The following is a 27,909-nucleotide window of genomic DNA, read 5'->3' as shown; positions in this document are numbered from 1 at the left end:
ACATTACAGGACACACACATGATCATGTAAATATTGTGTTAAAGAGGTAAACACTGAATACCGTTGTATGGAGTCAATGGACACTGCTGAACAAAGGATAAAATACAATTTTAAATGGATATATAAAGTTTTGTTCAGAATGTTGTAAAAGTGATTCATGTTAGACAGCAGACATACCTCATTCACAGGTGGGAACACAGAGCAACCTGTGAGGAAGTTCAAATAGCATTAAGCCACGTGGGAAATGTAAAATAAACACAGAAATCATGGATTAGATTTGCGCTGACCTGCGGGTGCCGTGCGGCTGAAGTTATAAACACTCGCCCAGATGATGGGCTCCAAATCACCAGCTGATGACCTCAAGATCTTGTCAAGTTGCATGAATCTGATTTATAAAGGCAAAAACTAGTTAACCAGAGGTTTACATTCCCGTCTCTTTCTCTCAGCTATGAATGACCACACACTTACATTAACTGGTTGCTTTGACAGCTGAGAGGACTCTAGAAAGAAAAACATTTTGTATAGATATTAAAACACAGAAGAACTTAATTTTCATTTAGATAACTGCAGCTGTCTGTAGTAACGGAAGAGTGAATCAGAGTCAAGCAGGACTATGACAAAGATTGGGTTGGAGGTTATGAGTAGATTTAGAACATTTCTCCACCAGGACGCACAGCCTAAAAATTTGACTGGGACCTTCAATGCAAGATTCGAAGGTTCAAATGCAAAAGCACTGCTAAAATATAGCTGCACTTATGATTGGCGTCTACATGGTAAAATTTGTTGGTGTGTTAATGAAAAATAGTTTGAATATCAAAAACCTTTTCATTGCTTTCAACTAGAAAGTTTTCAAGATTACCTAAAATGTTGGGAAATCTGATGTAGAGTAAGTTCGAAAATGTAGTTTAGAAGAAATTTAAATAAATGAACACTGTCTTGTGAAACACTTCTTACAGTTACAGTGAAAGCAGTTAGGAGCTGAAGAACTTTAGGAAGTCCTCGTTCCACAGGAGACTCAAGCAGGTGATCGAACACTCTATTGATGACAACGTTTTTCTCTGGAAGACCAGGAAGATCATCAACCATCAGTCCAACCATCTGATCTGGAGAGAGAGACACCAGGGTCTCCAACTAAACACAGATAGAAAATCAAGAAAAGTGATGGTATGAAGTTCAGTGGTAAGTCTGAAGATGTGGGTGGTCATTGGTTATCTTTAATGAAATTAAATGTTGTAGATGTAAAGACATACAGGATCAAAGTGTGTGTTGATGGAGAACAGATCTCTGAGAGACACAAACTGAGCAAACGGCCCAAAGTTCATCAGCAGCCACTCAGTGCTGGTGTTAGCACTGAACACACAGCCCGGATCTGACAAAACAAACACAGTACAATCACCTTCATGATCTCCAAAACCATTTCCAAAATTCTCTCTGAAATATTTGTGGAAAAGAAAGACTACCAGCTCACCTGTCGTGTTTCTTCTGAGGAAGGACAAGATGAAAAATTCCACCATGTTTCTTCTCTTTGTGTCATCCATTAGAGAGAATTGAGAACTGAACTCCTCCAGACTGGGAAATTAGTCAAAATAAAGGTGAGTAAAGCATCTTATAAACTCCTGAAAGTCTTGAGCTTTTGGGAACGTCAAGTAAATGTTTCTCTTACATGTTCTGGTAAATTGGGCAGCTGAGGTTTCTGCTGCTAATGCACATCAGTAGAGGCGCTGATGCGGATGGTAAAACGGTCTCAGATTCTGACCGAACCACAGGCTGATGAAACCGATATCACTCCATTGGTCAGGACTGATCTGCTCCAATCTCAGCTCACCAATCACATCCAGCACATTGGACACAGACACACCACTGACTGGCTGAGACTGATGATGTAATGAAGAAGAATTATTTTGATATCCCCAGTTACTCTTGGAAAAATACCAGGAGTTGTGCAAGGCTTATTTAACATATTTGCTACCGTATTGGAAAAGAAGATGAGGGCTTGATCTAGAACATCCTTTGTTTTGGTGAGAAGCAATTTCCAGATCTCCTTTGAGTGACTGTTGCTGCTGGATAGTTGACACATCAGAAGTTCAGCCAGGTTTTCAGCAGTGAAGCCTGTCAGCTATGAGCAGAAAATATTTAATCAGTGGACATCACGGTTTCAGGAAGTATTAAGATGATTTCAGAATCTCTTGGTGTTAGATTCCCTGACACAAGGCATGTGAAGTGATGATGCTCAATATCTTTGAGATCTTACCGAAGAGCAAGCGTACTGTTCCAGACTGATATTACAGGGGACTTTCATGAGACCAGATGACAAGAGGGTCTCCAGCTCATTACTGTGGAAGACATCAACATTTCATGAGTACTTCCTGTCTCACAGATGATGTCACAATGCCAAAGTGGGCAAAACATTATTTGCTTGTACCTGTTGACTCCTGCACAAACTCTTGTAGCTGTTAAATTAATCAGAACACATTGATTAGTGCTACTCGGTTTCAATTATAATTGAATACAAAAATGAGAAATCTAAAACATTATGTGCTGTCATTGGTGCTTCTGTTCTAAACAAAGTTTGTTTTGCATCAGCAAGTATGTTTTTCATCCACTTACCATTCACTGGTGTGACGAGACACTAAAAGAAAAGAAAATACCATACATTACAGCTTAGATGAATTATGAATTATCTGGTGTGATATGAATCAAAGGTGTTTACTGATTTTAAATAATGAAATTAAATGTTAAGAAATGAATGTTAAGTCTTACTGTTGGATGTTCAGGAAGGAACAGCCTGAAAATAATATGCACACATTTAACTATTCATTATGGCAGAAATAATGAGAAACATGTTTATTTTGTAGTAAATTGACCAGTGAGAGATCACGAAGACATGAAGGTAGAGTAAGTGAAAGGAATGACCTCTTGCTCCATTCTCCTTGAGTTCTCCAGTTGTGTGGAGGACCAGAGTCTCCATCTCTGATGGCAGGAAGGGTAGAGCTTGGAACAGTCTCGTAAAACTGAGGCAGAAACATGGAATTAGAGGAGCTGGAGATATCAACAGAAGAAACTCCAGAGACACAATAATGTGACATCAGATGCTCAAGAACACTTACATCAGTATGTAGGAGCTGCACGGAATAAAGATCTGTGGAAACAGGAACATGTATCGGTGCTGTTATTAGATAATTGATTCTAGTGGATGAAGAATCCAAAGAGATTTAGGTTCTGTTTCAAAGCTTAGTGAGCTGCCAATGCTGTCAACTGCCTACTTAGGCAACTGTCTTCAATGGCAGCATCCTAACTGTACTGGAGACAAAATAAGACTAATTTGGAACGCTCTTCATAGGCATTAACTTCACGTGCCACTCAATAATTTCCCCCATGCATAGCACAAGGGAGACTCAACATGCTACTGATTTTCTCCAAAAGAGTAGGGATGTAAGCCCGGTGTCCTGGCCAAATTTGCCCATTGGCCTCTTTCCATCATGGCTTCCTAAAAATCCTCTATACATATACATTGGCTACATTACTGTACTCTTCTCTTCACCAATAGCTGGTGTCTGGTGAGCCCTCTGGTGCACTATGGCTGCCATTGCATTATCCATGTGGATGCTGCATACTGGTGGTTGTTGAGGAGATTCCCCCACTATGATGTAAAGCACATTATAAAGCACTTTGAGTACCTAGAAAAGCGCTGAAATAATAATGAAATAATGAAATAAATTAATTTGGATTGCCCATTTCCCTCTACTTAGTATGTCCTCATGGTGGCGTGGTTACTTACCTCAATCCGGGTGGCGGAGGACAAGTCTCAGTTGCCTCTGCTTCTGAGACCGTCAATCCGTGCATCTTATCATGTGGCTCGTTGTGCATGACACCGTGGAGACTCACAGCATGTGGAGGCTCATGCTACTCTCTGCAATCCACACACAACTTACCACACGCCCCATTGAGAGCGAGAAAAGTGCTACATAAATGTAAGGAATAATTATATATGTTACAGGAATGATATACCACAAACACATTTTGGGTAAAATAGTTCCCTCAGTTCCCTATCTGTCACTCACTCGAAGTTGTGTCAATGTAGTGACACTAGCGGTCACTCTTTAGAGCCCGAGACACCTCTGATCTTTGATAAAAGGCTAATGGGAATTGGCAAGTGGTATTTGCATGTCCCTCCCCCAGACATATGGGTGTAAAAGGAGGGGACGTGCATACCGCTCATTCGATTTTCTCTTCAGGTCGATGGTTCAAGCTGAGTAAGCGATTTCCATCCTTCACCTCTGCTGGATCCTTACGGCACATTACAGCGGCTTTCTCCCCTCTCTTCATGGGTGCACTGCAGAGATCGCCCCTGGGCGCTTCAGCAGATCTTAAAGGAATATATTCAAAAAGAGCATTTTTTCCTCTCAAAAGAGTATAATCTAAAAGAGAGGCACACATCGGAATGTCTTTTTCAAGTCGTGTCTTTTTAAAGATGTCTTTCCGATTGTGTGTTTTTCCTGGTTGTGGTCGATACCTCTCACCTTCTGACGGCCACGATTGCTGTCTTTCATGCCTGGGGGCTGTTCACACCGAGACATCTTTCGTGGATGCGTCAGGTCCTCATTGCGAGGCCATGACCATGGCAACGTTGCGGTTGCGGCTCGCTTTAGTAAGAAAGCAAGCCACCCCAGCAGCTCCCTCCCTTGGTCTTTCTACTTATGGGTATGAGGCCTGGGACGAATTGGGGACCACAATGGGAACACCTCTGCCGGTTAACCTCCCATTCCCCAGCACACTCCCTCCTTTTCTCCAGGCATTCGGATGAGTGCGCCAGCTCGTCCCAGAGTGAGTTCGACCTCTTTTTTGGTGCCCGTGAAGGTGATGAGCTCTCGAGCGCAGCATTGGAGAACGGGCTTGTCCTGTCTGATTCGGAAATCTCTGCTGGGCTTCCCACCTAGGGTGTGGTTGCCCAGTCACAGGCGGACACTGAAATGATGGACATGCTTTTCCGGGCCGCCATGAGCGTTGGCTAGAGAGGAACTCTCCGCTTTCCCCTGAACCCTTGGGGCTGGATGATTGGTATCTGGGCTCGTGGCACCACTCACAGCCACGCCCCGCCCCAGTGCCTTTCTTCCCGGAAGTGCACGAGGAGCTGGCGAGTTCATGGGAGGCACTTTTCTCTGCCTGGCCCCGATCTCTCGGCTCCCCCGCCCTCACTACCCTTGATGGCGGAGTGGCCAGTGGTTACTTGTTGATGCTTCCAGTGGATAAGGCGCTTGTGGTGCACCTGTGCCCACATAGCGCCGCCTCCTGGTGCGGGTGCCCAAAGCTCCCATCCAAGGCCTGTAGGTTCACGTCTACCCTGACGGCTAGAGCCTATGGCACATCCAGACAAGCCACCTCCGGCCAGCACGCCATGGCTCTCCTGCAAGTCCATCAAGCCAAGGCACTGAAAGAACTGCACGAGAGTAGTTTTGCCCCGGGATTGATGCAGGACCTGTGCTCGGCGACCGACCTTGCCCTCCGGGCAACTGAGGTTATGGCGCGGTCTCTCGGGCGGACAATATCCACACTGTTGTTCCAGGAGCACCATCTGTGGCTGAACCTGGTCGAGATGCGGAAGGCAGACAAGACACGCTTCTTGAACTCCCACATCTCCCAGGCCGAGGTATTCGGCGATACCATCGGGGACTTTGCCCAGCAGTTCTCAACGGTAAAGCAGCAGACATAGTCCATCTAACACATCCTGCCCCGGCGTGGCTCAAGGTCTCGTACCTGTCTGCTCATCACCAAGGGCGTCTCCCTGCAGCGGCTGCACCGGCTCTGCCCCGGCCCACCCCTGAGACCCCTGCAGGAAGCAGACACCACCCATCTCATGGCCGGCCACTAGGAAGAAGACCTCGAAGCGCCCCTGAGATGGGAGACCCAGGGACGCGAGAAGCCACTGCCTTGGAGCTGGTAAGCAGACCACTCCATCCCCCGTCGGAGGGCCAGGAGTAGAATCTTTTGTTCCCTGTTCCTTTTGTTTCACTGCATGCTCCAGTAGTTGCAGTACCCAAACACTCAACTAAAGAACAGTTTCAGATCTCCGATCCTGGGTCACATAAACTGTGTGTTCGGCCTTCACCCCGACCACCGGCTTTTGTCTCTCTCTGGCAGGTTCAATGCCCCAACAGCAGCTCACCCACCCTGGAGCACCAAACTGTGGATACCACAAACTGTGGCACAGACATTCTCAAACCCGGATGGTTTCGACAGACCGCTGGGATGAAACACCTCCTCCCCCCTCCTTGACCAATCTGACGGTGAGCATCAGGAGTCAGGTATGTGCTTTGATGTCTCTCGACTCAGCACTGCCACAGGGGTCAAACCCCGTCAACAGAAAGTCCGACTTGGCTATGTGATTTAGTTCGCCAGGCGCCCGCCCAGGTTTGCTGGCATCCACTTCACCATGGTGAAGGGCAAGAAGTCCGCCACCCTGTGTGCAGAAATCGCAACCCTTCTACGGAAGCATGCCATAGATCCTGTCCCTCCAGCCGAAATGAAGAGCAGGTTCTACAGCCCCTACTTCATTGTACACAAAAAAGGCAGTGGGTTGTGGCCAATATTGAACTTACGAGTTCTGAACCGGGCCTTACACAGCCTCCCGTTCAAGATGTTGAAACGAAGGCGCATTCTAACGAGCGTCCGGCATCAAGATTGGTTTGCGGCGGTAGACCAGAATGACGCGTACTTCCACGTCTCGATTTTACATCGACACAGACCCTTCCTGCGGTTTGCATTCAAGGGTCAGGCATACCAGTACAAAGTCCTCCCTTTCAGCCTGTCCTTGTCCCCTCGTGTCTTCACGAAGGCAGCAGAGGCTGCCCTTGCCCTGTTAAGGGAAGTGGGCATCCGCATTCTCAACTACCTCAAAGACTGGCTAATACTAGCTCACTCTCGGGATGTGTTGTGTGCACACAGGGTCGGCTAGGGCTTTGGGTCAACTGGGAAAAGAGCAAGCTCCTCCTGATTCAGGGCATCTCTTTTCTCAGACTTGAGTTGGACTCAGTCTCGATTATGGCGCGCCTAACGAAAGAGCATGCCCAGTCGTGCTGATCTGTCTGAAGGCGTTCAGACATAAGGCATATGAGACCGCTTCAGCACAGGCTACGGACTCGCATCCCAAGATGGGCATGGCACCACAATACACATCGCGTGGCCATCACGCCAATCTGTCGCTGCCTCAGCCCTTGGTGCGACCTTGCATGTCTACGGGCAGGGGTAGAACAGGTCTCCAGGCACAATCGATGCCTCCAAGACAGGATGGGGTGCTACATGCAATGGGCACACAGCCACCAGTCCTATGGCTACGTTGGCACATCAACTGCCTTGAGTTGTTGGCAATACTGCTCACCATGCGGAGGTTCTGGCTGTTGATCCAGGGCAAGCATGTGTTGGTTCAAACAGACAACCCGGTGACGGTAGCATATATCAACCACCAAGGTGGGTTATGCTCCACTTGCATGTCACTACTTGCCTGCCGTTTCCTCCTCTGGAGTCAGCAGCACCTCAAGTCGCTGCGAGCCACTCACAACCCGTGTGACCTCAACAGCATGGCGGACATGCTGACGTGACAGGTCACATGCAAGGCAGAGTGGAGACTCCACCCTTAGGTGGTTCAGCTAATTTGGAGTTGATACAGGCAGGCACAGGTAGACCTGTTCGCCTCCCTGGAATCCTCCCATTGCTAGCTCTAGTACGCCCTGACTGAAGCCCCCCTTGGCATAGACGCACTGGCACACAGCTGGCCGCCTGGACTACCAATTATGCGTTCCCCCCAGGTCAGGGAGGACAGGAGCAGGTCACCCTAGTGGCTCCCTACTGGCCCACCTAGACATGGACCTCATGCTCCTCGCATCAGCCCCTCCCTGGCAAATTCTCCTGAGGAAGGACGTGCACCATCTGGCACCCGTGACCAGACCACTGGAACCTCCAGGTTTGGCCCCTGGATGGGACATGGAAGACCTCAGTGGCCATGGTAGACACCATCACTCAGGCTAGGGCCCCCTCTACGAGGTGCCTATATGTCTTAAAGTGGCGCCTGTTCGTTATGTGGTGTTCTTCCAGAAACAAAAACCCCCCAGAGAAAGCTCAGTGCTTTCCTTTCTGCAGGAGAGGTTGGAGGGATGGCTGTCCCCCTCGACCTTGAAGGTGTACGTAGCTGCCATAGCTACGCACCATGACACAGTGGATGGCAAGTCTTTAGGGAAGCACAACCTGATTATCATGTTCCTGAGAGGCGCTAGGATGTTGAATCCCTCCAGACCACGCCCCGTTCCCTCATGAAACCGTAGTCCTGCAAGGCCTGCGGGGGTGGGGGGGGGGCTCATTTCAAGCCCTTAGAGTCAGTAGCGCTTAAGGAACTCTCCTTGAAGACTACCCTCCTGACGGCACTCACCTCCATCTAGAGGGTAGGGGACCTGCAAGCGTTCTCTGTCAGCGAAACATGCCTGGAGTTCGAAAAACCTAATGAGCGGTATAAACGTCCCCTACTTTTTATATCCGTATGTCTGGGGGAGGGGCATGAAAATACCACTAGCCAATTCCCATTGGCCTTTTATCAAAGATCAGAGGTGTCTCTTGCTTTCAAGAGTGACCCCTAGTGTCACTACATTGACACAACTTCTCGTTCCCACCATCAGGGAATGGAGGTTACGGAAGTAACCAGGATGTTTTCTATCATATATTAAAAAAAATTATTGGGGGGCATGGGTAGCTCAGCAAGTAGAGACGCTGACAACCACCCTTCGAGTCATGAGTTCAAATCTAGGGCATGCTGAGTGATGAGGTCGGGAGCAATTATTTTGCCTTAAGCCCAAAGTATACTTTGGTTTTAATAAAAACACTACATTTGAAAGCTCTGCCTTTCAAGTTTACTTAATTTTACTATTTCTCTTCAGGAATTTAGACCCATAAAGATGTATTATATTCCTTCAGACTCGAGTTATACATCTCTCCTGACCTCTTCTTAATGCACACATCCACTATTGTTGTTTCCAGCTTCATTTCTTGTTGTTTTCTGGAGATCTTCTTCTAGTGCTTCTTTTTGAAAGCAACGGCTCAACTGCGAGTGTTGCTACCTTGTAGAACCATACATTTGCACAAAAAGAATTCCAGGTGTACATTCGGAATTCGAGTGGTTTAGAAAAAGCTGGCCACACACGTTATGCTGGAGCTCTCTGCTAATGCTAATGGTTTCTCTTACCACTGCTACGCTGATGACACGCAACTCTACTTGCCTTTCCAGCCCAATGACACCACAGTGACCACTCAAATCGCTGCCTGTCTGGCAGACATCTCAGCCTGGATGAAGGAACACCACCTTCAACTCAACCCAGCCAAGACCGAACTCCTTGTCTTTCCAGCCAACCCTGCTGTTGAACACAACATCACCGTGCAGCTGGGTCCAACTACAGTTTCGCCTTCCAAAATGGTCAGAAATCTAGGGGTAACCATTGATGATGAGCTAAATTTCACAGACCACATTTCAAAGACTGCAAGATCATGTAGATTTACACTCTACAATATCAGGAAGATAAGACCCTTCCTCTCTGTACATGCCACACAACTGCTCGTTCAGTCCCTTGTCATAACTAGACTGGACTACTGTAACGCTCTCATTGCAGGCCTTCCTGCATGTGCTAATAGACCTCTCCAAATGATCCAGAATGCAGCAGCACGTCTGGTCTTTAATGAGCCTAAGAGAGCACATGTTACACCACTCTTTGTCTCTCTCCACTATCTGACGGTTCATGCACGTTCTAAATTCAAGGCCCTGATGTTGGCATACAAAACAGTCACTGGGTCTGCTCCAGCATACCTAAAAACATTTATGCAGAGCTACGTTCCCACCAGAAGCCTGCAGTCGGCTAAGGAACGTCGCCTTGTCGTACCAAAACAAAGAGGCACCAAAACACTTTCCCGGACTTTCAGTTTCATCATACCATGATGGTGGAATGACCTTCCCAACTCAATCCGGGAAGCTAACTCACTCTCTATCTTCAAAAAACGGCTAAAAACACATCTTTTCCAAAAGCACTTAACTGGTCACAAAAAAAAAAAGAAGAAAAATATGCATTATTCTTGTTGCACTTAAATCTGTTTTGTATACTATTCTGATGATAGTGAAACTTTGTAATATGGCACTTTTCATACCACTGTCTCCTTAAGATGATTCGCTTATGTTTTCCTCTTTTGTAAGTCGCTTTGGATAAAAGCGTCTGCCAAATGAATAAATGTAAATGTAAATGTAATGACAAAAGTAGCATCATGCATCCTGTACACAAACGCCTAGCATTTGCATCTAACCGAAGTATACATTGGGATTTAAAATGCTGCCTCTGGAGACAGCTTATTAGGTTTTGGAACAAACCCATAGTGTCTTCCAGAACAAACAAACAGTCTGAAAGTATTATACTTCAGTTATTTGACCACTGCTCATTTAACCTCTAATCCCATTTCTCATAATCCATTTGTAAAACTAACAAGCTGTTTTACCATCTGTGATCGTGAGAGCAGGTTTTCTAGAACTCCTGGAAGTCCTCGTTCCACAGGAGACTCAAGCAGGTGATCGAACACTCTATTGATGACAACGTTTTTCTCTGGAAGACCAGGAAGATCATCAACCATCAGTCCAACCATCTGATCTGGAGAGAGAGACACCAGGGTCTCCAACTAAACACAGATAGAAAATCAAGAAAAGTGATGGTATGAAGTTCAGTGGTAAGTCTGAAGATGTGGGTGGTCATTGGTTATCTTTAATGAAATTAAATGTTGTAGATGTAAAGACATACAGGATCAAAGTGTGTGTTGATGGAGAACAGATCTCTGAGAGACACAAACTGAGCAAACGGCCCAAAGTTCATCAGCAGCCACTCAGTGCTGGTGTTAGCACTGAACACACAGCCCGGATCTGACAAAACAAACACAGTACAACCACCTTCATGATCTCCAAAACCATTTCCAAAATTCTCTCTGAAATATTTGTGGAAAAGAAAGACTACCAGCTCACCTGTCGTGTTTCTTCTGAGGAAGGACAAGATGAAAAATTCCACCATGTTTCTTCTCTTTGTGTCATCCATTAGAGAGAATTGAGAACTGAACTCCTCCAGACTGGGAAATTAGTCAAAATAAAGGTGAGTAAAGCATCTTATAAACTCCTGAAAGTCTTGAGCTTTTGGGAACGTCAAGTAAATGTTTCTCTTACATGTTCTGGTAAATTGGGCAGCTGAGGTTTCTGCTGCTAATGCACATCAGTAGAGGCGCTGATGCGGATGGTAAAAACGGTCTCAGATTCTGACCGAACCACAGGCTGATGAAACCGATATCACTCCATTGGTCAGGACTGATCTGCTCCAATCTCAGCTCACCAATCACATCCAGCACATTGGACACAGACACACCACTGACTGGCTGAGACTGATGATGTAATGAAGAAGAATTATTTTGATATCCCCAGTTACTCTTGGAAAAATACCAGGAGTTGTGCAAGGCTTATTTAACATATTTGCTACCGTATTGGAAAAGAAGATGAGGGCTTGATCTAGAACATCCTTTGTTTTGGTGAGAAGCAATTTCCAGATCTCCTTTGAGTGACTGTTGCTGCTGGATAGTTGACACATCAGAAGTTCAGCCAGGTTTTCAGCAGTGAAGCCTGTCAGCTATGAGCAGAAAATATTTAATCAGTGGACATCACGGTTTCAGGAAGTATTAAGATGATTTCAGAATCTCTTGGTGTTAGATTCCCTGACACAAGGCATGTGAAGTGATGATGCTCAATATCTTTGAGATCTTACCGAAGAGCAAGCGTACTGTTCCAGACTGATATTGCAGGGGACTTTCATGAGACCAGATGACAAGAGGGTCTCCAGCTCATTACTGTGGAAGACATCAACATTTCATGAGTACTTCCTGTCTCACAGATGATGTCACAATGCCAAAGTGGGCAAAACATTATTTGCTTGTACCTGTTGACTCCTGCACAAACTCTTGTAGCTGTTAAATTAATCAGAACACATTGATTAGTGCTACTCGGTTTCAATTATAATTGAATACAAAAATGAGAAATCTAAAACATTATGTGCTGTCATTGGTGCTTCTGTTCTAAACAAAGTTTGTTTTGCATCAGCAAGTATGTTTTTCATCCACTTACCATTCACTGGTGTGACGAGACACTAAAAGAAAAGAAAATACCATACATCACAGCTTAGATGAATTATGAATTATCTGGTGTGATATGAATCAAAGGTGTTTACTGATTTTAAATAATGAAATTAAATGTTAAGAAATGAATGTTAAGTCTTACTGTTGGATGTTCAGGAAGGAACAGCCTGAAAATAATATGCACACATTTAACTATTCATTATGGCAGAAATAATGAGAAACATGTTTATTTTGTAGTAAATTGACCAGTGAGAGATCACGAAGACATGAAGGTAGAGTAAGTGAAAGGAATGACCTCTTGCTCCATTCTCCTTGAGTTCTCCAGTTGTGTGGACGACCAGAGTCTCCATCTCTGATGGCAGGAAGGGTAGAGCTTGGAACAGTCTCAGTAAAACTGAGGCAGAAACATGGAATTAGAGGAGCTGGAGATATCAGCAGAAGAAACTCCAGAGACACAATAATGTGACATCAGATGCTCAAGAACACTTACATCAGTATGTAGGAGCTGCACGGAATAAAGATCTGTGGAAACAGGAACATGTATCGGTGCTGTTATTAGATAATTGATTCTAGTGGATGAAGAATCCAAAGAGATTTAGGTTCTGTTTCAAAGCTTAGTGAGCTGCCAATGCTGTCAACTGCCTACTTAGGCAACTGTCTTCAATGGCAGCATCCTAACTGTACTGGAGACAAAATGAGACTGATTTGGAATGCTCTTCATAGGCATTAACTTCACGTGCCACTCAATAATTTCCCCCATGCATAGCACAAGTGAGACTCAACATGCTACTGATTTTCTCCAAAAGAGTAGGGATGTAAGCCAGGTGTCCTGGCCAAATTTGCTCATTGGCCTCTTTCCATCATGGCTTCCTAAAAATCCTCTATACATATACATTGGCTACATTACTGTACTCTTCTCTTCACCAATAGCTGGTGTCTGGTGAGCCCTCTGGTGCACTATGGCTGCCATTGCATTATCCATGTGGATGCTGCATACTGGTGGTTGTTGAGGAGAGTCCCCCACTATGATGTAAAGCACATTATAAAGCGCTTTGTGTACCTAGAAAAGCACTACAATAATGTAAGGATTTTTTTTTATTTGATTATTTTTCTCCCCTTTTCTCCCAATTTGGATTGCTCAATTCCCTCTACTTAGTAGGTCCCTGTGGTGGCGTGGTTACTTACCTCAATCCGGGTGGCGGAGGACAAGTCACAGTTGCATCCGCTTCTGCTTAGGGCTGGCAGGGAAAACTTTTACACCGACTGGGCTGTGGTACCCAAAGGAGTAGCTTCCTCACTCCTTGATTCACCTAACCGGTGTCCACACACACTGTTCTCACGGCGGCCTGGCGCCAAAGACCTACATTCATGGCACCATGGACACGGTCACCTCGCCTCCATGCCTTCGACTGTAGACTCACGGCGGGCCGGTTCTGACGCGTATAGAGGACGCCTCCACAGGACCTCCTCCTCAGTCACTTTACGGCCCCCACCCGGGTACGAGGAGCAAGGTAAGTACTTTGAGTTTTCCCTCAGCACAACTGTCTCGTGATGCAACTTTGCTCCCGACATAACATTACCTGCTCCTCTCCACTGCGAAGCCCCACCAGGTACGTCAAACATGATCGTCCCCGTAGTACCCCCAGCTCGGAAATTGGACGCGTCACTAAATACGCTTTCCAACCTATCGTGTTGGCTGGCCAGGACCATCCGACTCGGCTACGCGATTCAGTTCGCCAGGTGCCATCCCCATTTCAGCGGCATCCGCTTCACTTCGGTGCATGGCGAGAACGGCAACACTCTGCGAGCGGAAATCGCAACCCTTATATACAAGTATGCGATAGAGCCTGTCCCTCCAGCCGAGATGAAGCAGGGTTTCTACTGCCCTCACTTCATCGTACCCAAGAAAGGCGGTGGGTTGCGGCCAATCTTGGACCTGTGAGTTCTGAGCCAGGCCTTACACAGACTCCCATTCAAGATGCTCACGTAGAAACTTATTCTAATGTGCATCTAGCATCGAGATTGGATCGCAGCGGTAGACCTGAAGGACGCGCACTTTCATGTCTCAATTTTGTCTTGACGCAGACGAGTCCTATGGCTCGTGTCCGATGGCCCGTCTTACTAGTACCAGGTCCTCCCCTTTGGTTCATCTCTGTCCCCTCGTGCCTTCATTAAGGTCACAGAGGCAGCCGTTGCCCCGCTAAGGGAAGTGGGCATCTGCATACTCAATTACCTCGATGACTGGCTGATCCTAGCTCACTCTCGAGAGTTACTGTGCATCCTCAGGGACCAGGTGCTCAAGCACCTCAGCCGCCTAGGGCTTCAGGTCAACTAGGAAAAGAGCAAGCTCTTCCCGGTTCAGAACATCTCTTTTCTCAGAATGTAGTTCGACTCAGTCTCAGTGACAGCTCGCCTCACAAGCGTGCGCACGCAGCCAGTGCTGAACTGCCGAAGTTCATTAAGACAAGGCACAGTGGTTCCATTGTGGCAGTTCAAGTGGATCCTTGGTCATATGGCATCCTCAGCGGTGGCCGCACTGCTCGGGTTGATGCATATGAGACCACTTCAGACTCAAGTCCCAAGATGAGCATGGCACCACGGCACATACTGTGTGACCATCACCCTTCTCTGCCGTCAGCTATTCAGCCCCTTGACAGACATCTGTGTACAGGAGTCTCCCTACAGCAGGTGTCCAGATGTGTCATGGTCACCACAGACACCTCGAATCTGGGCTGAGGCACCTTGCACAATGGCCGAGCAGCTGCTGGCTCCTGGACAGGACCGCGGCTGGGCTGGTACATCAACTTCCTAGACTTGATGGCTGAACTTCTTGCCCTGCGGAGATTTCCCCACCTTTTCTGGGCAAGCATGTCTTGATCCGCTTAGACAGCTCTGCGACTTTAGCATATATAACTCTCCAAGGCAGCTTTCGCTCTCGTCGTATGTCGCAACTTGGCCGCCATTTCCTCCTCTGGTGTCAGCAGCGGCTGAGGTCGCTGCATGCCACTCACACTCTTTGGCAGACAGCGGAAAGGGAACGCTGTCTCCAAACAGAGGCGGGTCGTCGACGCCATTGCATTGGCATATCAGACCCAGGCCATTCCCACCCCCTTGCCGGTTCGATCACACTCTACGAGGAGTGTGGCATCCTCGTGGGCACTGAACCAAACCTTATTCTCAGATCCTCAGTGCAAAACCTGAACGAACAGCCGAATGGCGCCCTTCTTTGTACCCGTACGTCCGGGGGAGTGACATGCATATTCTGTTAGCCAATTTTTCATTGGCCTTTTCTCAAGTTGAGAGAAATCCGAGGCTCTCAAGAGAGACCCCTAGTGTCACTACATTGACACAATGTCTCGTTCCCTCCATCAGGGAACGGGGGCTACAACAGTAACCTAGACGGTTTTAATGCAAACAATACAGTTGAAAGCTCTGCCTTTCAAAATTAATTCATTTGACTAGTTCTCTTTAGGAATTTAGACCCATAATGATGTCTTCATTTTCCTTCAGACTCGAGATTTAAAAAGGTGTCTCCTGACCTGTTCTTGATAAACACATCAACTATTGTTGTTTCCAGCTTCATCTCTTGTTGTTTTCTGGAGATTACATCTTCTTCTAGTGTTTCTTTTTGAAAGCAACAGCTCAACTGCGAGTGTCGCTACCTTGTGGACCCACTAGCTATCACCAAAAATTCCAGCCGCACATTCAGAATTCGAGTGGTTTAGGAAAAGATGGCCACACACGTTATGTTGGAGCTCTCTGCTAATGACAAAAGTAGCGTCATGCATCCTGTACACAAACGCCTAGCATTTGCATCTAACCAAAGTATACATTGGGATTTAAAATGCTGCCTCTGGAGACAGCTTATTAGGTTTTGGAACAAACCCATAGTGTCTTCCAGAACAAACAGTCTGAAAGTATTATACTTCAGTTATTTGACCACTGCTCATTTAACCTCTAATCCCATTTCTCATAATCCATTTGTAAAACTAACAAGCTGTTTTACCATCTGTGATCGTGAGAGCAGGTTTTCTAGAACTCCTGGAAGTCCTCGTTCCACAGGAGACTCAAGCAGGTGATCGAACACTCTATTGATGACAACGTTTTTCTCTGGAAGACCAGGAAGATCATCAACCATCAGTCCAACCATCTGATCTGGAGAGAGAGACACCAGGGTCTCCAACTAAACACAGATAGAAAATCAAGAAAAGTGATGGTATGAAGTTCAGTGGTAAGTCTGAAGATGTGGGTGGTCATTGGTTATCTTTAATGAAATTAAATGTTGTAGATGTAAAGACATACAGGATCAAAGTGTGTGTTGATGGAGAACAGATCTCTGAGAGACACAAACTGAGCAAACGGCCCAAAGTTCATCAGCAGCCACTCAGTGCTGGTGTTAGCACTGAACACACAGCCCGGATCTGACAAAACAAACACAGTACAACCACCTTCATGATCTCCAAAACCATTTCCAAAATTCTCTCTGAAATATTTGTGGAAAAGAAAGACTACCAGCTCACCTGTCGTGTTTCTTCTGAGGAAGGACAAGATGAAAAATTCCACCATGTTTCTTCTCTTTGTGTCATCCATTAGAGAGAATTGAGAACTGAACTCCTCCAGACTGGGAAATTAGTCAAAATAAAGGTGAGTAAAGCATCTTATAAACTCCTGAAAGTCTTGAGCTTTTGGGAACGTCAAGTAAATGTTTCTCTTACATGTTCTGGTAAATTGGGCAGCTGAGGTTTCTGCTGCTAATGCACATCAGTAGAGGCGCTGATGCGGATGGTAAAAACGGTCTCAGATTCTGACCGAACCACAGGCTGATGAAACCGATATCACTCCATTGGTCAGGACTGATCTGCTCCAATCTCAGCTCACCAATCACATCCAGCACATTGGACACAGACACACCACTGACTGGCTGAGACTGATGATGTAATGAAGAAGAATTATTTTGATATCCCCAGTTACTCTTGGAAAAATACCAGGAGTTGTGCAAGGCTTATTTAACATATTTGCTACCGTATTGGAAAAGAAGATGAGGGCTTGATCTAGAACATCCTTTGTTTTGGTGAGAAGCAATTTCCAGATCTCCTTTGAGTGACTGTTGCTGCTGGATAGTTGACACATCAGAAGTTCAGCCAGGTTTTCAGCAGTGAAGCCTGTCAGCTATGAGCAGAAAATATTTAATCAGTGGACATCACGGTTTCAGGAAGTATTAAGATGATTTCAGAATCTCTTGGTGTTAGATTCCCTGACACAAGGCATGTGAAGTGATGATGCTCAATATCTTTGAGATCTTACCGAAGAGCAAGCGTACTGTTCCAGACTGATATTGCAGGGGACTTTCATGAGACCAGATGACAAGAGGGTCTCCAGCTCATTACTGTGGAAGACATCAACATTTCATGAGTACTTCCTGTCTCACAGATGATGTCACAATGCCAAAGTGGGCAAAACATTATTTGCTTGTACCTGTTGACTCCTGCACAAACTCTTGTAGCTGTTAAATTAATCAGAACACATTGATTAGTGCTACTCGGTTTCAATTATAATTGAATACAAAAATGAGAAATCTAAAACATTATGTGCTTCTGTTCTAAACAAAGTTTGTTTTGCATCAGCAAGTATGTTTTTCATCCACTTACCATTCACTGGTGTGACGAGACACTAAAAGAAAAGAAAATACCATACATTACAGCTTAGATGAATTATGAATTATCTGGTGTGATATGAATCAAAGGTGTTTACTGATTTTAAATAATGAAATTAAATGTTAAGAAATGAATGTTAAGTCTTACTGTTGGATGTTCAGGAAGGGAACAGCCTGAAAATAATATGCACACATTTAACTATTCATTATGGCAGAAATAATGAGAAACATGTTTATTTTGTAGTAAATTGACCAGTGAGAGATCACGAAGACATGAAGGTAGAGTAAGTGAAAGGAATGACCTCTTGCTCCATTCTCCTTGAGTTCTCCAGTTGTGTGGAGGACCAGAGTCTCCATCTCTGATGGCAGGAAGGGTAGAGCTTGGAACAGTCTCGTAAAACTGAGGCAGAAACATGGAATTAGAGGAGCTGGAGATATCAGCAGAAGAAACTCCAGAGACACAATAATGTGACATCAGATGCTCAAGAACACTTACATCAGTATGTAGGAGCTGCACGGAATAAAGATCTGTGGAAACAGGAACATGTATCGGTGCTGTTATTAGATAATTGATTCTAGTGGATGAAGAATCCAAAGAGATTTAGGGTCTGTTTCAAAGCTTAGTGAGCTGCCAATGCTGTCAACTGCCTATTTAGGCAACTGTCTTCAATGGCAGCATCCTAACTGTAATGGAGACAAAATGAGACTGATTTGGAACGCTCTTCATAGGCATTAACTTCACGTGCCACTCAATAATTTCCCCCATGCATAGCACAAGGGAGACTCAACATGCTACTGATTTTAGGACGCCTCCATAGGACCTCCTCCTCAGTCACTTTCCCGCTGAGGAAAGTAAATATGCTTTCCAACCTATCGTGTTGGCTGGCCAGGACATCCGACTCAGCTACGCGATTCAGTTCGCCAGGCGCCAGCCCCGTTTCAGCATCATCCGCTTCACTTCGGTGCATGGCGAGAACGGCAACACTCTGCGAGCGGAAATCGCAACCCTTATATAAAAGGATGCGATAGAGCCTGTTCCTCCAGCCGAGATGAAGCGGAGTTTCTACTGCCCTCACTTCATCGTACCCAAGAAAGATTGGCCGCAATTGGGGTTGCGGCCAATCTTGGACCTGCGAGTTCTGAGCCGGGCCTTACACAGACTCCCATTCAAGACGCTCATGTAGAAACGTATTCTAATGTGCATCTAGCATCGAGATTGGTTCGCAGCGGGAGACCTGAAGGACGCGCACTTTCATGTTTCAATTTTGTCTTGACGCAGACGAGTCCTATGGCTCTTGTCCGACAGCCCGTCTTACTAGTACCAGGTCCTCCCCTTTGGCTCATCCCTGCCCCTCACTCCTTCATAAAGGTCACAGAGGCAGCCCTTGACCCGCTAAGGGAAGTGGGCATCCACATACTCAATTACCTCGACGACTGGCTGATCCTAGCTCACTCTCGAAAGTTACTGTGCACCCTCAGGGACCAGGTGCTCTAGCACCTCAGCCACCTAGGGCTTCAGGTCAACTAGGAAAAGAGCAAGCTCTTTCCGGTTCAGAATATCTCTTTTCTCGGAATGGAGTTCGACTCAGTCTCAATGACAGCTTGCCTCATATGCGTGCGCACGTAGCCAGTGCTGAACTGCCGAAGTTCATTCAGACAAGGCACAGTGGTTCCATTGTGGTAGTTCCAGTGGATCCTTGGGCATATGGCATCCTCAGCGGTGGCCGCACTGCTCGGGTTGATTCATATGAGACCACTTCAGACTCAAGTCCAAAGATGAGCATGGCACCACGGCACATACTGTGTGACCATCACCCTTCTCTGCCGTCAGCTATTCAGCCCCTGGACAGGCATCTGTGTACAGGAGTCTCCCTACAGCTGGTGTCCAGCCATGTCATGGTCTCCACAGATGCCTCCAATCTGGGCTGAAGCACCTTGCACAATGGCTGAGCAGCTGCTGGCTCCTGGACAGGACCGTGGCTGGGCTGGCACATCAACTTCCTAGAGTTGATAGCTGAACTTCTTGCCCTGCGGAGATTTCCCCACCTTTTCTGGGCAAGCATGTCTTGATCCGCTTAGACAGCTCTGCGACTGTAGCATATATAACTCTCCAAGGCAACTTTTGCTCTCGTCGCATGTCGCAACTTGCCCGCCATCTCCTCCTCTGGTGTCGGCAGCGGCTGAGGTCGCTGTATGCCACTCACACTCTTTGTTTGCTTTGGCGGACAGCGGAAATGGAATGCTGTCTCCAAACAGAGGCTTGCCCACTGGGTCGTCGACACCTATTGCATTGGCATATCAGACCCAGGCCATTCCCACCCCCTTGCTGGTTCTATCACACTCTACAAGGAGTGTGGCATCCTCGTGGGCACTGGCCAATGGCACCTCTCTAGCAGACATCTGCAGAGCATTGGGCTGGGCAAAACCCAATACCTTTGCGAGATTCTATAATCTCCGAGTTGAGCCGGTCTAGTCCCATGTTTTGTCAGGTCCGAGCACGTACAACTCAGTAATCCAGAACAGCTGACTGGGTGTATTGCTTGCGCATAGAACCTTTCCCCTCCTCTGAGGTGAACACGTGCGCTCTTACTCCCAGACGAGCCCACAAATTCATGCTCCCTTGATGTCCTTCCTCCCTAGCCCTCTGGCTCGCAAATTTGCCGGAGGAATTCCCGACCAGACCAACTACGGTTACTAATTATCTGTACTGGAATAGGTGCTCCGCAGGAGTCGGTTATCGTGGTAAACCCCTGTGTCATATTTTCCTCGGTACGGTCCCCCCATCGGTGGACCAGCGTCTGCCTTGGGCAGTTCCCTCTGTTCCCGGTCGCTGTGTTTGTGGAACTCCTCCCTCACCAGGCAGGACCTACCACCGCGCCACTTCCATGTGTGACTCTTAAGACCATGTGACATATTTGCCACATGTTGACCTCCCCAGTATGGGCAGGATGTGGTCTCCACGTGGTCTTTCCCCCTGAAAGAATAGAATTGGAAAAAAACATCTTCCCCGATGAGTGTTGGCCCCAGCCACATCTAACACTCTCTGGAGAGAAAACATAGAGAAAGAAAAGACCGTGGCTGGCACGGCCTGCTCCCATGATTGTCACGTCACTTGTTCTCCCCCTAAGGGATGCCAGGAACCGAAAATGTATATGATGTCTTATAGGTCGTTTATGTGCAGCCTGATGCAACCTGCTCCTTTGGCACGCAACAGCTTGCTTGCACCTGCATCAGTTCACGTTTCATGGTCCAGTGTCTTGCCGTTATTGGATAGAGACCCCTAGTGTCACTACATCGACACAACATCGAGAGTAATAGAAGGGGAACATCTAGGTTACTGTTGTAACCCCTGTTCCATGATGGAGGGAACGAGAGTTTGTGTCCCTCTTGCCACAATACTGAACCGACCACTGTAACGGCCAAACCTTATTCTCGGATCCTCAGTGCAAAACCTTAATGAACAGCCGTATTGCGACCTCCTTTGTACACGTACATCCGGGGGAGTGACGTGCATGTTCTGTTCGTCAATTTTTCATTGGCCTTTCTCAAGTTGAGAGAAATCCGAGGCTCTCAAGAGAGACCCCTAGTGTCACTACATTGACACAATGTCTCGTTCCCTCCATCAGGGAACGGGGGCTACAACAGTAACCTAGACGGTTTTAATGCAAACAATACAGTTGAAAGCTCTGCCTTTCAAGTTTAATTCATTTGACTATTTCTCTTTAGGAATTTAGACCCATAATGATGTCTTCATTTTCCTTCAGACTCGAGATTTAAAAAGGTGTCTCCTGACCTGTTCTTGATAAACACGTCAACTATTGTTGTTTCCAGCTTCATCTCTTGTTGTTTTCTGGAGATTACATCTTCTACTAGTGTTTCTTTTTGAAGGCAACGGCTCAAATGCGAGTGTTGCTATCTAATTATCCCAAAATATTCCAGGCGCACATTCAGAATTCGAGTGGTTTCGAAAAAGCTGTCTACACACGTTATGTTGGCGCACTCTGCTAATGACAAAAGTAGCATCATGCATCCTGTACACAAACGCCTAGCATTATCTAACCAAAGTATACATTGGGATTTAAAATGCTGCCTCTGGAGACAGCTTATTAGGTTTTGGAACAAACCCATAGTGTCTTCCAGAACAAACAGTCTGAAAGTATTATACTTCAGTTATTTGACCAATGTTCATTTAACCTCTAATCCCATTTCTCATAATCCATGTGTAAAACTAACAAGATGTTTTACCATCTGTGATCGTGAGAGCAGGTTTTCTAGAACTCCTGGAAGTCCTCGTTCCACAGGAGACTCAAGCAGGTGATCGAACACTCTATTGATGACAACGTTTTTCTCTGGAAGACCAGGAAGATCATCAACCATCAGTCCAACCATCTGATCTGGAGAGAGAGACACCAGGGTCTCCAACTAAACACAGATAGAAAATCAAGAAAAGTGATGGTATGAAGTTCAGTGGTAAGTCTGAAGATGTGGGTGGTCATTGGTTATCTTTAATGAAATTAAATGTTGTAGATGTAAAGACATACAGGATCAAAGTGTGTGTTGATGGAGAACAGATCTCTGAGAGACACAAACTGAGCAAACGGCCCAAAGTTCATCAGCAGCCACTCAGTGCTGGTGTTAGCACTGAACACACAGCCCGGATCTGACAAAACAAACACAGTACAATCACCTTCATGATCTCCAAAACCATTTCCAAAATTCTCTCTGAAATATTTGTGGAAAAGAAAGACTACCAGCTCACCTGTCGTGTTTCTTCTGAGGAAGGACAAGATGAAAAATTCCACCATGTTTCTTCTCTTTGTGTCATCCATTAGAGAGAATTGAGAACTGAACTCCTCCAGACTGGGAAATTAGTCAAAATAAAGGTGAGTAAAGCATCTTATAAACTCCTGAAAGTCTTGAGCTTTTGGGAACGTCAAGTAAATGTTTCTCTTACATGTTCTGGTAAATTGGGCAGCTGAAGTTTCTGCTGCTAATGCACATCAGTAGAGGCGCTGATGCGGATGGTAAAACGGTCTCAGATTCTGACCGAACCACAGGCTGATGAAACCGATATCACTCCATTGGTCAGGACTGATCTGCTCCAATCTCAGCTCACCAATCACATCCAGCACATTGGACACAGACACACCACTGACTGGCTGAGACTGATGATGTAATGAAGAAGAATTATTTTGATATCCCCAGTTACTCTTGGAAAAATACCAGGAGTTGTGCAAGGCTTATTTAACATATTTGCTACCGTATTGGAAAAGAAGATGAGGGCTTGATCTAGAACATCCTTTGTTTTGGTGAGAAGCAATTTCCAGATCTCCTTTGAGTGACTGTTGCTGCTGGATAGTTGACACATCAGAAGTTCAGCCAGGTTTTCAGCAGTGAAGCCTGTCAGCTATGAGCAGAAAATATTTAATCAGTGGACATCACGGTTTCAGGAAGTATTAAGATGATTTCAGAATCTCTTGGTGTTAGATTCCCTGACACAAGGCATGTGAAGTGATGATGCTCAATATCTTTGAGATCTTACCGAAGAGCAAGCGTACTGTTCCAGACTGATATTACAGGGGACTTTCATGAGACCAGATGACAAGAGGGTCTCCAGCTCATTACTGTGGAAGACATCAACATTTCATGAGTACTTCCTGTCTCACAGATGATGTCACAATGCCAAAGTGGGCAAAAAATTATTTGCTTGTACCTGTTGACTCCTGCACAAACTCTTGTAGCTGTTAAATTAATCAGAACACATTGATTAGTGCTACTCGGTTTCAATTATAATTGAATACAAAAATGAGAAATCTAAAACATTATGTGCTGTCATTGGTGCTTCTGTTCTAAACAAAGTTTGTTTTGCATCAGCAAGTATGTTTTTCATCCACTTACCATTCACTGGTGTGACGAGACACTAAAAGAAAAGAAAATACCATACATTACAGCTTAGATGAATTATGAATTATCTGGTGTGATATGAATCAAAGGTTTTTACTGATTTTAAATAATGAAATTAAATGTTAAGAAATGAATGTTAAGTCTTACTGTTGGATGTTCAGGAAGGGAACAGCCTGAAAATAATATGCACACATTTAACTATTCATTATGGCAGAAATAATGAGAAACATGTTTATTTTGTAGTAAATTGACCAGTGAGAGATCACGAAGACATGAAGGTAGAGTAAGTGAAAGGAATGACCTCTTGCTCCATTCTCCTTGAGTTCTCCAGTTGTGTGGACGACCAGAGTCTCCATCTCTGATGGCAGGAAGGGTAGAGCTTGGAACAGTCTCAGTAAAACTGAGGCAGAAACATGGAATTAGAGGAGCTGGAGATATCAGCAGAAGAAACTCCAGAGACACAATAATGTGACATCAGATGCTCAAGAACACTTACATCAGTATGTAGGAGCTGCACGGAATAAAGATCTGTGGAAACAGGAACATGTATCGGTGCTGTTATTAGATAATTGATTCTAGTGGATGAAGAATCCAAAGAGATTTAGGTTCTGTTTCAAAGCTTAGTGAGCTGCCAATGCTGTCAACTGCCTACTTAGGCAACTGTCTTCAATGGCAGCATCCTAACTGTACTGGAGACAAAATGAGACTGATTTGGAATGCTCTTCATAGGCATTAACTTCACGTGCCACTCAATAATTTCCCCCATGCATAGCACAAGGGAGGCTCAACATGCTACTGATTTTCTCCTAAAGAGTAGGGGTGTAAGTCCTTTGCCAGATTTGCCCATTGGCTCTTTCCATCATGGTTTCCTAAATACACTCTCCTCTTTACCAATAGCTGGTGTCTGGTGAGCGCTCTGGTGCACTATGACTGCTGTTGCATAATCCATGTGGATGCTGCATACTGGTGGTTGTTGAGGAGATTCCAACACTATGATGTAAAGCCCATTATAAAGCGCTTTGAGTGCCTGAAAAAGCGCTACATTAATGTAAGGAATATTGTTTATTTTATTATATTTATCCCCTTTTCTCCCAATTTGGATTGTCCAATTCCCTCTACTTAGTATGTCCCTGTGGTGGCGTGATTACTTACCTCAATCCAGGTGGCGGAGGACGAGTCTCAGTTGCCTCCACTTCTGGGACTGTCAATCCGTGCATCTTATCATGTGGCTCATTGTGCATGACACAGCGGAGACTCACAGCATGTGGAGGCTCATGCTACACTCCCCGATCCACACACAACTTCCCACATGCCCCATTGAGAGCGAGAACCACTATTCGCGGCCACGAGGAGGTTACCCCATGTGACTTTACCCTCCCTAGCAACGGGGCCAATTTGGTTGCTTAGGAGACCTGTCTGGATTCACTCAGCACGCCTTGGATTTTAATTTGTGACTCCAGGGTGATTGTCTGCTTCAATACTTGCTGAGATACCCAGACCCCCAAGTTTAAGGAATTATTATTATAATCGAGGGTGATGTGATAGGAATGAAATTTCACACACACATTTTGAGTAAAATAGTCTGTTTTCTATCACATATTAAAAAAGTGTTGATTATAATTATTGAACCTAAATGTATCTCGCTTTGTCTGACACATTGGATTTATTTTTAAACCGAGCTCTTCGCAGTGCATTCTGGGATAGGATACCTGTGGAAGAATACAAATGATGGTACCTTGGATTTTGTCCAAAATGAAATAGCTTGGGGCAGCATAATTAAGGTACATACCTGTCGGAACAGCTCTTAATTCAAGAGCACCTCTGATGCCTTAAGCCCAAATTATACTTTGGTTTTAATGCAAACACTACAGTTGGAGTCTGCCTTTCAAGTTTACTTCATTTGACAATTTCTCTTCAGGAATTTTGACCCATAAAGATGTCTTCATTTTCCTTCAGACTCGAGCTATAAAAAGGTCTCTCCTGACCTCTTCTTGATGCACACATCAACTATTGTTGTTTCTAGCTTCATCTCTTGTTGTTCCCTTTCAAAAAGCTACTCTTATGATGCTGCGCTGAATTAGCACTTTGGGAACAACTTTAGGTGTGACCAGCTGTGAATATGTGTGCAACACATCAATGAAAATTTACCGGAATTTATAACCTCTGCAGGTGACATCATTGGATGCACCTGTAGCAGGGCTATAAATAGATGCGTCACAGGTGCATCGTCAGATCTTTTGTCTTCAGATCACTCTGTGTGTGTGTGCTTCATGAGCCTGTCAGAAACGTTCTACTTTCCTCTGTTTGGAGTTAGAATTGTTAGGCAGTGCGCAGAAACCTTTCTTTTTTCTTTAAAAAAAAAGAAGGAAAAAATTGACTGATAAACAAAGCAAGCGGTGTGTGTTCTCATGCTTATGCTCTATGGCTGAAACGGACATACACCAGTTTTGCTTTGTGTGTTTGGGGGAAGAGCATGCTGCTCTTGCGTTGCGGCAGAGTGGGTGCAGGCATTGCGATCTGTTTAGAGTCAAAATGCTTCAAACTCGTCTTGCTTCCAAGAACCAGCACCCACTCTTTCATCATGGGGCTCTTGCATAGATCTGGCTGAGGAGAGAGAGACGGGTCCGTCCCTATCGCTCGCTCTCTACCCAGATCCAGCTGATCCTTCTCGTAAGCCTTAAGTACGCCTCGGTGCCTCTTCAGTTCATGAGGAGGACGCTGAACCTCTGTACATTCCACGCACAATAATAAGCGGCTGAGGATTTACTCGGGCTGTGGCCAGACTATAGTTAGACCGGCCACATGAACAAGATACCCCCCCAAACGCTCCAAACTAGAAGACAGATTTCTGTCTGGTGGCCAAAAAAATCCGCTCCATTGTCCCCCCACTCGTGAACAAGACCCCGAGGTACTTGAACTCCTTCACTTGGGGCAAAACCTCATTCCCTACCTGGAGTACGCACTCCATCGGTTTCCTGCTGAGAACCATGGCCTCAGATTTAGAGGTGCTAATCCTCATCCCAGCTGCTTCACACTCGACTGCCAGCTGATCCAGTGAGAGCTGAAGGTCACGGACCGATGATGACATGAAGACAACATCATCTGCAAAAAGCAGCGATGAGATCCCCAGCCCACCGAATCAAGCACACCTTCCCCACCCCGACTACGCCTCGATATCCTGTCCATGAATATCACAAACAGGATTGGTGACAAAGCGCAGCCTTGGCGGAGACCAACCCCCACATGGAATGAACTCGACTTTGTGCCGAGGACCCGACACAGCCCTCGCTTTGGACGTACAGGGATTGGATCGCCCTAAGAAGGGACCCCCCACCCCATACTCCCAAGCAGCACCTCCCACAGTCTCTCCCGGGGACCCGGTCATACGCCTTCTCCAGATCCACAAAACACATGTAGACCGGATGGGCATACTTCCAGGCCCCCTCCAGGATCCTTGCAGAGTAAAGATCTGGTCCGTCGCTCCACGGCCAGGACTAAAACCGCATTGTTCCTCTTCAATCTGAGGTTCGACAATCGGCCAAACCCTCCTCTCCAGCACCTTGGAGTAAACCTTACCAGGGAGGCTGAGAAGTGTGATACCCCTGTAGTTGGCACACACTCTCTGATCCCCCTTTTGAAGAGGGGAACCACCACCCCGTTCTGCCACTCCTTAGGCACTGTCCCAGATTTACATGCAATGTTGAAGAGGCGTGTCATCCATGACACCCCTCCACATCCAGCTTTCAGCATTTCTGGTCGGATCTCATCAATCCCCGGGCTTTGCCACTGCGGAGTTGTTTGACTACCTCAATGACCTCCCCAGGGAAATAGAATCTGATCCCCATCATCCTCCGGCTCTGCCTCTACCATAGAGGGCGTGTTGGGATTTAGGAGTTCTTCAAAGTGTTCCTTCCACCGCCCAATAACCTCCTCGGTTGAGGTCAACAGCGTCCCATCTTTGCTGTATACAGCTTGAATGGTTCCCCGCTTCCCTCCTAAGGTGGTGGATCGGTTTTCCAGAAGCACTTTGGTGTGGACCGAAAGTCCTTCTCCATGGCTTCTCCGAACTTTTCCCACACCCACTGCTTTGCCTCCCTCACAGCCGAGGCCGCAGCCCTTCGGGCCTGTCGGTACCTTGCAACTGCTTCCGGAGACCTCCGGGACAACAA

General features: G+C 46.0%; 2 protein-coding genes across 50 annotated transcripts in view; one reads left to right on the top strand and one right to left on the bottom strand.

The window, feature by feature from the left end:
- The window catches only part of LOC127652205 (zinc finger protein 501-like), a 277,426-nt gene that overhangs the window by 65,990 nt on the left and 183,527 nt on the right, over nt 1–27,909 (top strand). The gene's annotated exons all lie outside the window — the stretch shown is intronic.
- mslnb (mesothelin b) overlaps nt 1–27,909 on the bottom strand; it is an 89,398-nt gene that overhangs the window by 49,915 nt on the left and 11,574 nt on the right. For 2 of the 49 annotated variants that reach the window (XM_052138313.1, XM_052138311.1), the window contains exons 4-19: nt 22,082–22,258; nt 18,333–18,364; nt 18,139–18,236; nt 17,985–18,010; nt 17,832–17,853; nt 17,659–17,686; nt 17,488–17,569; nt 17,206–17,352; nt 16,899–17,110; nt 16,704–16,804; nt 1,251–1,369; nt 955–1,131; nt 469–500; nt 288–385; nt 178–206; nt 62–86 (exon numbers count right to left, since the gene is read on the bottom strand). In XM_052138313.1, the coding sequence (XP_051994273.1) occupies nt 62–86; nt 178–206; nt 288–385; nt 469–500; nt 955–1,131; nt 1,251–1,369; nt 16,704–16,804; nt 16,899–17,110; nt 17,206–17,352; nt 17,488–17,569; nt 17,659–17,686; nt 17,832–17,853; nt 17,985–18,010; nt 18,139–18,236; nt 18,333–18,364; nt 22,082–22,258 (1,405 nt within the window). Of the gene's footprint in view, nt 1–61; nt 87–177; nt 207–287; nt 386–468; nt 501–954; nt 1,132–1,250; nt 1,370–1,468; nt 1,570–1,663; nt 1,734–11,032; nt 11,134–11,227; nt 11,440–11,534; nt 11,682–11,816; nt 11,899–11,987; nt 12,016–12,172; nt 12,195–16,703; nt 16,805–16,898; nt 17,111–17,205; nt 17,353–17,487; nt 17,570–17,658; nt 17,687–17,831; nt 17,854–17,984; nt 18,011–18,138; nt 18,237–18,332; nt 18,365–22,081; nt 22,259–22,377; nt 22,497–23,096; nt 23,244–23,378; nt 23,461–23,549; nt 23,578–23,734; nt 23,757–23,887; nt 23,914–24,041; nt 24,128–24,236; nt 24,269–27,909 lie in introns of those variants that run through there. The other 47 variants (XM_052138312.1, XM_052138316.1, XM_052138314.1 and 44 more) reach the window with 47 other exon arrangements.

Source organism: Xyrauchen texanus, chromosome 11 (genome assembly GCF_025860055.1).
Source record: "Xyrauchen texanus isolate HMW12.3.18 chromosome 11, RBS_HiC_50CHRs, whole genome shotgun sequence".
Lineage (NCBI taxonomy): Eukaryota > Metazoa > Chordata > Actinopteri > Cypriniformes > Catostomidae > Xyrauchen > Xyrauchen texanus.
This window is presented reverse-complemented; position numbering and strand designations above follow the sequence as displayed.